This window comes from Perca flavescens, chromosome 10 (genome assembly GCF_004354835.1).
Source record: "Perca flavescens isolate YP-PL-M2 chromosome 10, PFLA_1.0, whole genome shotgun sequence".
In the NCBI taxonomy this organism is placed as follows: Eukaryota; Metazoa; Chordata; class Actinopteri; order Perciformes; family Percidae; genus Perca; species Perca flavescens.
Genome location: NC_041340.1, coordinates 11,900,563 through 11,914,071, shown reverse-complemented (window position 1 = coordinate 11,914,071; position 13,509 = coordinate 11,900,563). Strand labels below are relative to the sequence as shown.

General features: G+C 38.3%; 1 protein-coding gene and 1 long non-coding RNA gene across 2 annotated transcripts in view; both read right to left on the bottom strand.

The window, feature by feature from the left end:
• Positions 1-11,174, bottom strand: part of LOC114563374 (integrin alpha-6) — a gene marked incomplete at its 5' end in the record, with an annotated part of 12,986 nt that extends 1,812 nt beyond the window's left edge. Inside the window, 21 exons of the mRNA XM_028590228.1 lie at positions 163-264; positions 355-531; positions 694-796; positions 1,075-1,149; positions 1,228-1,307; positions 1,393-1,476; positions 2,051-2,207; positions 2,300-2,421; positions 2,584-2,730; positions 2,821-2,966; positions 3,854-3,918; positions 4,011-4,100; positions 4,711-4,838; positions 5,910-5,998; positions 6,426-6,622; positions 7,235-7,448; positions 7,556-7,675; positions 8,304-8,574; positions 8,655-8,734; positions 10,844-10,965; positions 11,065-11,174. Of these exons, the coding sequence (XP_028446029.1) occupies positions 163-264; positions 355-531; positions 694-796; positions 1,075-1,149; positions 1,228-1,307; positions 1,393-1,476; positions 2,051-2,207; positions 2,300-2,421; positions 2,584-2,730; positions 2,821-2,966; positions 3,854-3,918; positions 4,011-4,100; positions 4,711-4,838; positions 5,910-5,998; positions 6,426-6,622; positions 7,235-7,448; positions 7,556-7,675; positions 8,304-8,574; positions 8,655-8,734; positions 10,844-10,965; positions 11,065-11,174 (2,679 nt within the window). The remainder of the gene's footprint in view (positions 1-162; positions 265-354; positions 532-693; positions 797-1,074; positions 1,150-1,227; positions 1,308-1,392; positions 1,477-2,050; positions 2,208-2,299; positions 2,422-2,583; positions 2,731-2,820; positions 2,967-3,853; positions 3,919-4,010; positions 4,101-4,710; positions 4,839-5,909; positions 5,999-6,425; positions 6,623-7,234; positions 7,449-7,555; positions 7,676-8,303; positions 8,575-8,654; positions 8,735-10,843; positions 10,966-11,064) is intronic.
• LOC114562778 (uncharacterized) lies at positions 11,175-13,509 on the bottom strand. Its single transcript, XR_003693546.1, has 4 exons — positions 13,372-13,509; positions 13,237-13,297; positions 12,564-13,154; positions 11,175-11,189 (listed from the first exon to the last, which is right to left on the bottom strand). It is a non-coding gene; the product is annotated as an uncharacterized LOC114562778 (long non-coding RNA).

The following is a 13,509-nucleotide window of genomic DNA, read 5'->3' as shown; positions in this document are numbered from 1 at the left end:
TGACATCTAATAGATTCACAGATTAGTATCTTTCTTGACATGCCCAATGAATACAAAAGTGCAGCAAAGAAAGGTTCAGACCAGTAAAAGCATTTAAAATTTTGCTACAGCCTTTTTCTTTCTTCAATTAAACCTTTGAGCTCCATAATAATGATTCATTACAAAGGTTTGGTATTTCCTTCTCTTTGGAAGAAATGGGAATCCATCAGTAGAGAGAGCCTTGTGTTCAGCTTCGCGTCTTTTCCTCGAGGGCTCACGCCAACCCTTAAAACCAAACATTACCAGGTTAGAGGTGTTTAAAGGCATCGCTTAAATTTTGAACAATAAAACAAAACAGTTTGGGGCATTTATTACCTTAGCATGTTTAAGTGGATTGACCTCGTTCACAGGTGAGCAGTGGACCGACTGTACACCTTTACTACTGATCTGAGTCAAGTACAGAAGCCATTTTCCTACAGAGTTCTCCTTTGGCCAGTTGATGTTTAGTGATGCATTGGCGAAAGATTTCAGTGGTCTGCCCAAATTTGTTATCTGGTTGAAAAATAAGATATTAGAACAGTTTCCTTTGACCTGTGTCTGTGTGTGTGTGTGTGTGTGTGTGTGTGTGTGTGTGTGTGTGTGTGTGTGTGTGTGTGTGTGTGTGTGTGTGTGTGTGTGTGTGGAGCAATTAAATAGCAACATGCGATGGCTCACCCTAAATTCATATTGAACCGGAGTACCAATTTCATTCACTGATTTTATGGCGCTCTCACCCCTCAAGTTTTCGCCAAGTGACACCTGAGAGGGCCTGGCTAGTCTAACAAACAAAGACAGACCATGACATTATTATTCTTTGATCATTCCAAAACATTTAAAACAATTTTCAAGCTTGAAGATTTTGCAAATAGTTTTTTAAAAATCACTTTGTATATTTTCTTGCAACAAAAAAACAAAAAAAATGACATTCTCCACTTACAAAAAGCATAAATTCAAACACTGGGGGTAATTTATAATGACATGACAAAGATATATAATTAAAAACAATAACTAAAATAACACAATGTACAAGGCAATATAAAACAATCTAGTACCTACCCATATACTTGCAGCTCCAGCTCAAAAACCACTTTTGCTAAAGCCTCAACCGGTTGTATGGTCTGTGTACTTGTCCTGCATCACAGGAATAACAGAATAAGGTTTATTCATATATCTACAGCCCACTGATCGATAACTGATTAAGCCACTTACGTTTCAAGTTGCAGGGTGACGTTGACGTCTTTTGTACTCAGTGAGATGCCGGATGTTAAGAGTATGACATAAAAAGTAACCTGAAGGGAACAAAATGGCCATCATACAGTACATGCAGATGCTGATGCAAACACGTGGAGGAAACTAAGCACTAGTGCTACTCACTTCAGCATCTCTTTGGAGTGGATTCCCCAGTTCACAGTTTATAAGTGTACCTTTATCATTGGCTGTACAACTCACTTGTGTTTCCTAAACAAATGCATGAAAACAAGGACATTTGTCTGAATTGGAATAAACACAGAAAGTGTTTAGGTAATCCCAGTGTGAAAAATACTAAGTGCATTTACTCAACTACTGCATTTTAATTTTCTAGATTTCAGAGGCAAATATTGTACTTTTTCCTTCACTAAATTTAATAACGTTTTGCGGATTGAGGTTAATAATCCAAAATATAATGATTAAATACATTATAATGTATTATTATAGGTTAAGACAAGACTTTTATCCCCAGGGTCAATTCACAAGCTACCCAGCAGAATATAAAATAAATCTAAAATTAGCCCCACCTTCACCGGTTGCAACATTAAAGTCACACACACACACACACACACACACACACACACACACACACACACACACACACACACACACACACACACACACACACACACACACACACACACACACACACACACACACACACACACACACACACACACACACACAGTGCATTTAAATGCTTGCTACACATTGCCTGATATTTCACATTTGCTACCAATACATTTTTTTTTTTTTAAATGTTCTTTGACTACAGAATTCTTACCGATGCTTTGCTGTAGACAATAGAAGAGTAATGAAGAGTATCTGGGAGGCTGATGACTGAACGACTCTGGTGTGCGTCATCCCCATTTCTGTTAGTCACACTGATCTCTAAAGCTATACCTTCATCAGAAGGAGTGATGACTGCAACACCATCCTCTCTACAGACATGAAAAAAACGTCAGCCGTTTTCTTTGAGAGTGTTAGTTTGATTATACTACTTTGTGTGTGTGTTGTCCTCTTAGTTGTGTACCTGGCGAGTGATTCGAAAACATCTTGATTATTTTGCGTTTTTCTCGAGCAGAACTTGTACTGCAACTCTAGGTTACTTTGGCAAACGTTGTCCCTGCCACAGCCCTTGTTTATTAAGATAATCTGTGAAAAACAACAGAGCAGAAATTGTTTCTGTACATTTTTAAACTTTTAAAATCTTAGCTTGTCTTCCATTATCCTCTTATCATATCTCTCAAACAAATTTCTCTCATACATTTCTAAAGACAAACAGGTATATGAACAGATATAGGCATACACTCGTACCGTTGATTTGGTGCTCTTTTGCTGGAAGAGGTTGAGGACAGGAGTAAGGACGGGCAGATCTGCACTCGTTCTGGTTGTTTGACTGGAGTTCCACAGAGACATAGTGACGGAGACAGGAATACTGTGCAGCCTGTCCTTGATATCACGCTGAAACAAAAGTGTTTTATTAAGGTGTTATGTGTACATTCTGGTGTTTGATAGGTCTCAATAAGAGGACACTGCACAATAAAACAGTACCAGAAGTTGGAATTGGGCGCCAGTACAGATTTGTCTCTTCTGTCCAGGCAGCTCTAGCCTTCCTTGAGAAGAACCCTGAAAAACCACTCTAGGAGGAAGCCTCACTTTTCTCCTCTCAGCATCAGCCTCAAAAGTGAAGTCAATCACTGTGAAGGAAACGTTAGTACATCAAATGGTTCTTATGCTGATGAACCCACTATTGCTATCAAGTCAACTTCAAAAGTAAATTCTGCAATATGTGCCAGACATACAGAGCAATTGAAAATATGCTTCTCTCCGACCCACGGTGCAACAAGGACAAGTACAACAAGTATAAGAAATATATACAAATAAAGATTAAAAAAAGTAATATGTAAAAAAAATAAGATAAAGAAAGATAAGTAACATATACAATACAGTAATACATTCTAAATAGTGCAAATGTAAGGCAAAATCAAACGGTACAGAAAACTAAAGATGAAGATATTTGAAATGTGCAATATAAAAAGGAAGAATGTAAAATGTAAAATGAATAGAATGTAAAATCTATGTAAATCTACTCAGTTTTGTGAGTGAATACCTTTTGATATTCTGTTGCTTTCTGTAACTTAAAACCTTGACCAGAAAACTCATTCTGGTCAGAGAGAATCCTACAGCTTCTTGAGAGCTTCCTTCTCCACTGCGCAGTGAATAAAACTCATCTGAACCAGCCACTGAATTGGACCTGAGAGAACTTTTTCTTCCACAAATACTATTAGTGCAAATAATAACTATTTGTTTACAATATTTGAGGTGTTATGTGTTGTCTAAATTTGAGTATGTCTATTTAAAAAAACAAAAAAAACGTTGTTTCCTTAAGTTTGACATCATTATCTTTTTTAATCAATGATCTAGTCTGGTGCTACCTTGTCGACCAAGAATCTAACTTGTACACTTGTAATCTTTAACTCTATGGTAGATCCATAAGTCTATTTCAAAATGTGTTACAAAGAAATCAAAAGCCCCAAACCATTATATTTAGTGTGAAGAATACTGAACTGAAAAGGAGACTTACTCAGTTTAGGGTTGAACGATGCTGGATGCGCTATGTAGGTGAAGCATGCCAGAGCTGCAAAGTTACTTTACAGACATTTGTGCAAAGAAACATTGGATTAAAAGCCAAAAAGGTTGCAGTTGGATCACACTGACATTTGTGTTTTTGTTTATCTTACCATGTGCGTTTATCACATTGTTCATTTGTGATGTCTATATCAGTTGGTGTTACCTTCAGAGAGCTGCTGACAGTGACCACTGGTCTTGCTCTGAAACAAACCGTTGAATAAGTTCACTAGTTTGAGATTTGTTATCAGAAGACATAAAAGTTGTAAGAAATATGAAAAACAGTGGGACATAAGTTGTGCTTTTGGCAATGAAACAGAGGGATAACAACATGCAGTGTGTGGATTGTAGATTGCATTGTAGTGATGCCATTGATATGCATTAATATACCCTTCAAATAATCATCACAGTGCTCCCCAAGATGGCCTAATACAGGAATAGATATATGAATCATAGAAAGCAAGTACATATTGGAGGGGGGGTAGTGAAAGGAAAATATATCAAACTAATTTAAACATGTAGGATACAAAAAAAGACAAAATGATGAAAACTAAGTCTATACAAATTTTGTTTGTTTAAACTGTAAATCTGTTCTGGGATGAGTTTAATGTCAAGATAAACCATAAAGCTCCAATGAAGTTTTCAGCCCTGGTCCTGAGGTTCTATATTGGGTTGTAGATTATACATTTGAATCATCACCAACATACCTACAGACTTCATAAAAAACATTTTGATTGTAATAGACAACTGGTGTACTGAAAAAAACATCAAACTGATATTTATTTTTAAGTGTTGCTGCAGCTGTAAAATTACCTATAAACAAAGACGGAATCAGACAGAGATCCAACAGCCAGATCCGGGTACTGATTGTTATCCACATCCAAGTTGCCAGACAGAGAATATCCAAACAGCGTAACTTTATTGGATCCCGATGAGAGTACCTGAGGAGGTCGCAATATGAAAATTAAGCACTATTACATTCGAGGGTTGGATTTAAAGTCATTATTGGCATGGTAGTGATGCGGTTAGGACCGAGGCCGCATCACTATTGTTGTATAATATTGTGATTATACAACAACGGTTACCAACTAAATAAAAATTATAATCAAACTGTATTCATATTGTGGGGCAATTCGCTCTCAAAATGAAAAAAAGCAACAGCGACGCTTTCTAGTACCTCCCTGTTAAGTCAGCCAGTCAACTTAAGCTAACGTTAGCTTTGTAGAGATCAGATTTTCAAAACTGAAAAATTACCGCAAATATAAACACCAAACTGCTTTGCTAGCTCTATCCTGTTATAATATCTGCTGATTTTTTTCCCCCATGGAGATACTAAATGTCTGCGAACTTCAGATGATTTCCTGTTCCTGCAAAATGTTAGCCAGTAAACTTAAGCTAATGTTAGCTTTAGAGATCGTGGGATTTCCCAAACTGAATAACTACCGCACATATAAACACCAAACTGCTGTGCTAATGTTGTTATAACTAAGATATCTGCTGAATTTTTCATTTTCCATTGACAGATATCTTAATTTTACTATCTATGACAGATATAGCTCCTGTAAGTCCGCGAAAATCACAGAGCCGTCAACGGCGTTGTAACATAAATAAATCGTTTAATCCAATGAGATAAATCACTTTATATACTAGTTGGAGAGCTTGTGTGTGTTCCACTGTGGTTCCTGAATTATGCTAACGTTGCATGAATAATACAAATGTTTTGAAACTGTTTTTTTTATTTCAACTCCATATGTTGACCATAGACTGTTAATATTTACAGTCAATGATGTTGACACAGAACTTGCAGAGTGATAATTTAAGTGATGCGCCAGGTGTGCTCAAATGGCTCTGGGTGTGCGGTCATGCTGATTTGAGCACGTTCTAAATGTCTAGTTGACCAATCAGATTGTCTGGTCGGATCTACTTTTTGTATAATGTAATTTAACAATCTGTTTTGCTAAATAGTTCCATGTATCATATTTGAACTGGTGATCTTTTCAGAACAACCCCACCTGCGCAGGCTTTTTGTTGATTCCATCTGATGAGCCGTAGTAAAGGTATACTCGACCTGAACCATCATATGGTGCCCCCACAGCAATATCTGTCAAAGATTCACGTAAAAACAAAGTGGGGCGACAACATGAATGGGAGACAAAGACAGTAAGTGTATCCCAAAATTAAGTCCAAACTGGACTCAAAAATGCCCTTTTTGGATGCAAAAGTTATTTCATAATTACACTACAGTATTTGATACAGTTGATTACAGTACTTAGAATATGTGTGTTCTTCTTTCATTCAGTATGTTTATGCTTTAAAGTAAAACTCTGAAGCTTTTTAGAGAAGAAATAAGACATCCTTCCTCTTAAAAATAAAAAAAAAGTCCAATTCTTAACAATAAAACGGTCCTTTGCTCATCTCAGTACACTCAGGGGATTATGCTACTAAAGTTGTATTGGTCTGGTATGACCAGTAGCTAATGGTGTGCAATGCTGTGAAAAAAATTATATTTGATAATAAAATGTTCCAACCTCCATAACTATCTTGATTGATGTCTCCTATGTTTTCCACTGCAAGGCCGAACATGGAATCTTTATGTCCAAGAACTTGAGTTGGAACAATCTTTTCCCAATTTTTTCCTTTACTGTTGATATAAATGTAGACTGCTCCTCCAACCAAACCATCTTTAACAAAGAACTCCGGTGCTCCAACAGCGAGGTCCTCCCACCTGCACATAGCCAAACAACACAATACAGTAAAATTAACAGTAATAAATTTAACAAACAGGAAGACATATTTGTTTTTGCAGAATGCTAAAGTAGTGATATGAATTGTGTACTAAAGGGTATGTGATGTACGTAGATTGTGTGCCTGGGTGTAAGATATTTGATATTGTGGTTTGTTCGGAGTGTGGTGCTAGAATAAAACTCATGGAACGCCCAAAATGGAAAGGTTGTATCCTCTGGGGAGACGTGGATGTGGTCAGTAACTTTCATGGCAATCATCCCAGATTTGGATATTTCTTGTGTGCAAATGACAAGAAATGGTCGTGCTACACTAATCTGCAGCAAATTCCACGTAAATCTGGCCATTCATTTTTTACTTTTTAAGGGCAATATTTGACCTTATGCTGGTGCTGATATAAGGTCATGGAGTAATAAAATCATAAGGAAAATCCTCTGGTAACCATGAATAACCATAAAAATCATGTCATGTCAGTTACACAGTCATAATGGGATTTTACTTTGAACCAAACTGTAGGATTGATGGACTCACCAACCTCTTTACAACATGCAAAAAGCAAATTAAGTAATTGAATAGAAGTCTAAAATAAACATACCCATCACCATTGAGATCCACCACTGCTACATCGTAGCCAAAGGAGGAGGCCAGGCCCGGACCGGAGAGGACTAACTCCACAGACAAACTTCTCTGTGCCACAGGGTCTGCCTTAAGAAATGTCACCTGGCCGCTGTAACCTCCTCTGGGCGCTCCTGATACAATGGTTAGCTCACCCGGTCTGATGAGGGCCATACCAGAGTCAGTGGAGAATCCTGGAGGACAGAATATAAAGAGGTTTATGGAGAAGGTTCTATACTCTATAAAAGGAATAAAGATAAGTCTTTTTAAAGTACTGACTCCGAACAGACTAGTAACTGACCCAAGTAGCTGGTTCTTTGGAGAGGAATGAGACTTGAGTTAAACTTGTCAATATCTCCAGTCTCACGAGCATCGGCACCGATGATGCCCTGGTTGTCCAAGCGCTCCATTCGTACGATTCCTTTAAACAGCGAGCAAACACAGAATGATAAAAACTAAAATGAATCATGGAAAAAAGGATTGTAATGTCTATTTTAGCATGTAAGTTGTAATGCATGTCATTGTGGGCCAAAACAGCCAGAAATGATCAAATTGATGTCAATAGGTGCATTTATAATGTGATGGAAGGTCAAATAAAAATATTGCTTACACTTCAGGCAAAAAAACTAAACAGACAAATGCACTACTCCTGTTCGAGTCACATTTCTTAAAAAATAAAGTACCCAGCTGTTTAAGGAAATTTTTTAAAGATTTACGCCTACGCTTCTTTGTGTCTGCGAGCTACAGGCAAGCTGAAGTGTATTAATAGATGTGCTGAAGTACTGTTGATTCTGATCTTTTTATGGGAACCAGTTTTATCCTTTCGGGTTTAATGTCTAAAAGTGCAATTTAAAATAAAAAAAAAAAAAAAAAGATTGTGAAACTTTAAAATTTGTCTCCGTTTCTTAGAACGCAATGAAAGATAGAAAAAAATAAAAGTAAAGCTAATTTCCAATCAGTCTGTCAGGACTAGGCATATACTGTACTATGCTTGTTAATTTTGGCTGATGAAACAAACACTTGAGATGCTGCTCTTAGCTTTATTTGACCTTTCCACTGGTACGCTCCTGGCGCTCCGAATATCAGAGATGTGTTGTCCTTTGCAAAAGATGCTCCATGACCCTGTTGGCAGTATGCAAACCACTCATGGTCCTTTTGACGTCTGGTCAGGTGCTCAGAGTCACAAACTACCCTCCTCCACGTCCTCTCTTCTTTCCCAACCTGCAGGTCATCTCCTAAGAGGTAACACTGACCCGTTACCAAGTGAGAGACATAAAGGCTCGGACTCGGGCTCCACTGCTGGTATCGATGGGCACAGGTCTACAACGGAAAGATAATGAAATAACTGCTTGATTTGACAGATTTTGTTTGATTATTTGAATGGGGTGCGTTTCGCTTACCATTACATTTTTACCAGGCCCTTGGCTCGTCACCCTAACTCCCATCCACTGGTTGTTTATGCTTTTACTATCAAGGAACTCTAAAAATAAACATGTAAAGCTCAGTAAAGGCTGCAACATCACTATGATTGTAGTAATATATGTATGATATGAAGTACTCAAGATCTTTTACTTAAAAAGTACTAACATAAAACATTTTATTTAAAGCGCCTTTCATGACACCAAAGGTCACTTCACAAAAAAACAAAACAAAAACTGGAAAACAAAAAGAAAAAAAAACAAAGCCTAACCAAATCACCTTGGTGACCACATACTCATTTTGTATTACCTACTTTTATTAGCCATTTCCCACAATTCAGAAAAACAAATGTGCAGGAACTATAGGCCTGTATATATATTATTATGAAGTACTGCTCTAGACAGTGGATCCCCCGTTCCCTTGTCCAGACCGTTCTATTTGGGAGACAAAGAGGTGAACTGTCCCCTGCGCCCCCTCCCCTTTCCCCTTCTCACACAGCTTCCGTACACAGCACCTTCTCAGCAAGCAGTGGCACCTGCAGCTGCAGGGGGCGCCAATTTGCCAATTCCCTGCACAGTGAAATGACATGATAAACTCCGCAAAAAAAGAAACGTCCTCTCACTTTCAACTGCTTTTATTTTCAGCCAACTTAGCATGCGTAAAACTTTGTATGAACATAAAAAAATTCAACTACTAAGAAATAAACTGAACAATGTTTCACAGACATGTAACTAATAGAAATGGAAAAATGTGTCCCTAAACCAAGGATTGTCAAAATCAAAAGTTGCAGGGAAGACATCCTCCTCCCTCATGTGGTACCCTTCCTGCAGGCTCATCCTGACATGACCCTCCAGCATGATAATGCCACCAGCCATACCGCTCGCTCTGTGCGCGATTTCCTACAAGACAGGAAAGTTAGTGTTCTGCTATGGCCAGTGAAGAGCCCGTACCTCAATCTCATTGAGCACGTTTGGGACCTGTTGGATCGGAGGGTAGGGGCGAGAACCGAGCCCTGGGTATCCTGCTCTGCCTTCGAGAAAATGAAAGCTCAGATGGGCCAATCTGGAATCTTGCTCCTTATGAGTTCATAAGGAGCAAGGTTAACTCCCCTTTCTCAGATTTGCCCACCCAGAGAATTTGGCCCACCCATGAGAGAGAGACATCATGGCTGTCAAAAGAGCAAAGTGGCAGTTGGTCAAGGCCACCCCCCCCTCTCTCCTCCTCAGTAGCTACAGACACAGAAATGGCACATACTAAGGAAAGCTCATTGTGGGACTGGCTCTAGTGTCTGTAATTCTGCACCAAGGCTGAATTTCAGGAAATTGACTTCAGATACAGTATTAGGGGACCACTAAAGTCTATATAAAAGCATCCAAAGAGCAGCATGTCATGGGACCTTTAATGCAGTTGGTGGCCACACCAGATACTGACTGTGACTTTTTTGTTCAGGGACACTTTTTTTCCATTTCTGTTAGGCACAGAGGATTTTTTTCTTTTAAGTGCTCGTGGCACCCCCCCCATGTGCCATGAAAACAATGCCACCCCGGGCTGCCCGCTTCGGTGTCCAAAAAAAAAAAAAAAAAAAAAAAAGAATCCTGCTTCACAAATGTAAAAGTACACCTTTTGCAGTAAAATTCCCCCTGTGACTGATAGATTGTGCGGCATTAGATTAATACTGATGAATTCATGTTTAAGCAGCATTTTACTTTTGTAGCCAGTTAAGGTGGAGCTACTGTGACCTACTTTGTTAGATGCCTGAGATGATTAATGTGAGAGGAAAGAGAAAAACAAATCTGTATTTACTTTATAGACTTTTCTTCTAACTTCTTAGGCCGCAAACCGTCGACATGTGAGGTTTAGAAGGAAAAAAATAAATAAATAAATCACTCTTTGGTGGATCTGCTAACCACTCAGACATGCAAAACCTGTGACAATCAGAAGACACTGCTTTTGGGCTGGAAACCATTGGTTTAATCTTTAACAATGCATTTTATTTAATAAGGTTATCAAATGTTTTTAATATAAAATCTCAATCCGACCTGTGAAATATGTAGTGGAGTAAAGAGTATAATATTTCAAGCATGAATATTGTACTTCCTGTAATTGATTACAATACATTAAAGCACATAAAGATGACACATACAATAAAAAAAATAAAAAGTAAACAAACCTTCGTTATTAAACTCAATGGGCCGACAGTGGTCAGATGCTGTAGTCAGATCACACTGGTAAACAACACCTGTAACATTCACTTGGTTGTGGCGTTTTGACCGTGGTGCTCCGACAAGCAATCTGGGAAAAAAAAAAAAAATAACTCAAGCGGTAAGACGCAGATGCAAAATTTGATTAAATTTACTCAAACTTAATTAAATAACTATAACTTTCACTCACAGGTTCTTTCTGGCCGGGTTCAGCTGCTGGTGAAAGGCAACAGAAAATCCAAACAGGCTTCCTGGATCTCCATTCCTCTGCAGCACACTCTGGGTGTCCAGATTGAAAGCTCCAACATTTAGAGTCTGGAGGTGCCAGAAACCCAACAGATACACTATGTGCCAGGGATTTGCCATACTTTTGATTAAAATGTGTACTCTACCTGCCCTATCTCATGCAGTGCCCGTGCTCTCTAAAAGAGCACAGAGTCATTATAAAAGAGAAAAGAGATTGGCCCTAGCAGCTGCTAACTGGCTCACACACATACAATAAGGGTGTGGTGGCAATACATACCTGTACGAGCCGATAACTGTAGTTAATATTAACCAACGTCTGCTTTGATGAAAGTGAAATGTGAGACACACCCTCTGAGCAAAAGTCTTCTCTGCTGGCAGTGTGCTGATAATCTATCATGGCTGAATATTTAGAAAATGAAATGAGCTCACGTTGTGGCATTCCCTGCCTCTGCAAAAAACATGTTAAAAGCACATGGCTGAATGTCCCAGGAACGTATAATCATTTACTCTGACGACATCTTTTCTGAGATTTATGGGAACTCATGACCTCTTGTTCAGAAACACCCTGCTACTTATATACACCTGAGAAGTGAGAACCATCCTTGTAAAAAAGCAAATTTGTTTCCCATTAAGCAACAATTATTAATTCTTGGTACACTGTCACTTTCTTCATTGTTCTAAGATTTCCACTTCTGTCAAGGCTGAATGTTTCCTTGTGTAGTCTATAAGAGTACTTAGTTTACTTACTTACAGTGGTGACTGGCAAGTTACATGCATTATTTTTAAATTATTGCAACCTCACGGACTATGAAGAATGTCAGTTTTCCCTTTCACACTCTTGTCACTACATTAAAAATGAATTCTGCAACTTCTCATGAAGACAACTTTGTCAAATTGATATACATTAGGCTGTATTTAAAATTGAGGAAGAGTCTTTATTCAATTTTAGAACAATTTCAACCAAAAGCTTAAATAAACCCATAACAATAATGTCATGTTTTCAACTTAACATAAGCTGTCACTTTGACTAATTTTGTGTCTATCACAGTTTTGAAGTTGAATGAAAAACCCCATAAAAAAACAAACAAACAGGAAATAGACCATTTAGTTGAACTACAGAGACGGTTTGCATAACGGTCCACTTAACCAGAATGAGGGTTACAGTCTAGACTTAGGAATTTAGGAGAAGACTTACTCAAACTCATGGAAAAATAGTCAATATTACACACACACACACACACACACACACACACACACACACACACACACACACACACGGCAACTGGTTGTTTTAAACTGGGGAAGCAAAATTATAAAAGTTAATTGCCCTGGGGTCTAGGGGTCCTCTCACCAGATAAAAAGTAATTTAAAACAAATTGCTATATTCTTCCTCCATTTTTCCATGTCCTATTTTCAGTTTAAGATCACAGGCATGTTTCTTACCTTTGTAAACAGTTAAGACTCCTTTGTGGATCGACAGCCAAAGCAGGCGGTGGCAAATGATCAGCAATGGGTGCGCTTGAAACAACTTGAGGGTTTTTTTTTTTTTTAAAGACAAAGAGTAACTAACTTTGCTCCCCCCCAGTTGAATAAGCCACCTATGGTTGCCGTACTTTTGAGCAGGCACACAAACCCCCCCCAATTCTGGATAATGCTCTGGCCTGGGACAAAGAAAACACAGGATGGTTCATGCATGTTTACAATTTATAAATGGTCATACTGAAGTGTCAAAACTGTATATTGTCTATTTTGCACACACAAATTTTGCGTCGCTGTCCATCCTGGAAAAGGGATCCCTCTTCTCTTGAGTTAAATTCCATTTTTTTTCACCATTATAGGGTTTATTTCAGGAAGTTTTTCCTTATCCAAATCAAGGGTCAGAGGACAGAAGGTTTCATATGCTGTACAGATTGTAAAACCCCTTAAATGAAAGTCAAATTTGTGATATTGGGCTAAATGGGAAGATGGTAAGTATAGACACACCATATCCCAACACTGACAGAAGATGTAGCTAAAACCCAACAGGAGTTAGCACTGCAAGAAAAGAACAAAATAATCCATTACACACTGACAAGAGCCACTAATGAGCACTAAAGAATGATCTCACATGTTTTACCTCAACAGTAACTACATGTGTTGAATCAGCTCTCATTTGGGGCAGGAACAGTCATCCTGCTCTGCATGAAGAAAACGTCAATGAAATATGTGACTAAAGCAACTGTGTTACCAAAATGCAATATATCTTACATACCAGTTTGTCATCAATCACAAACAATTCCAGGGAATGTGCTGGCAATCAAGGGAAGACAAGCAACCAATGCTTTCAAAAAGTAGCTCAAAGGCACAACACCTGGTGCCTATAGGAGCCTAATCAGGCTTAAGGTGGACT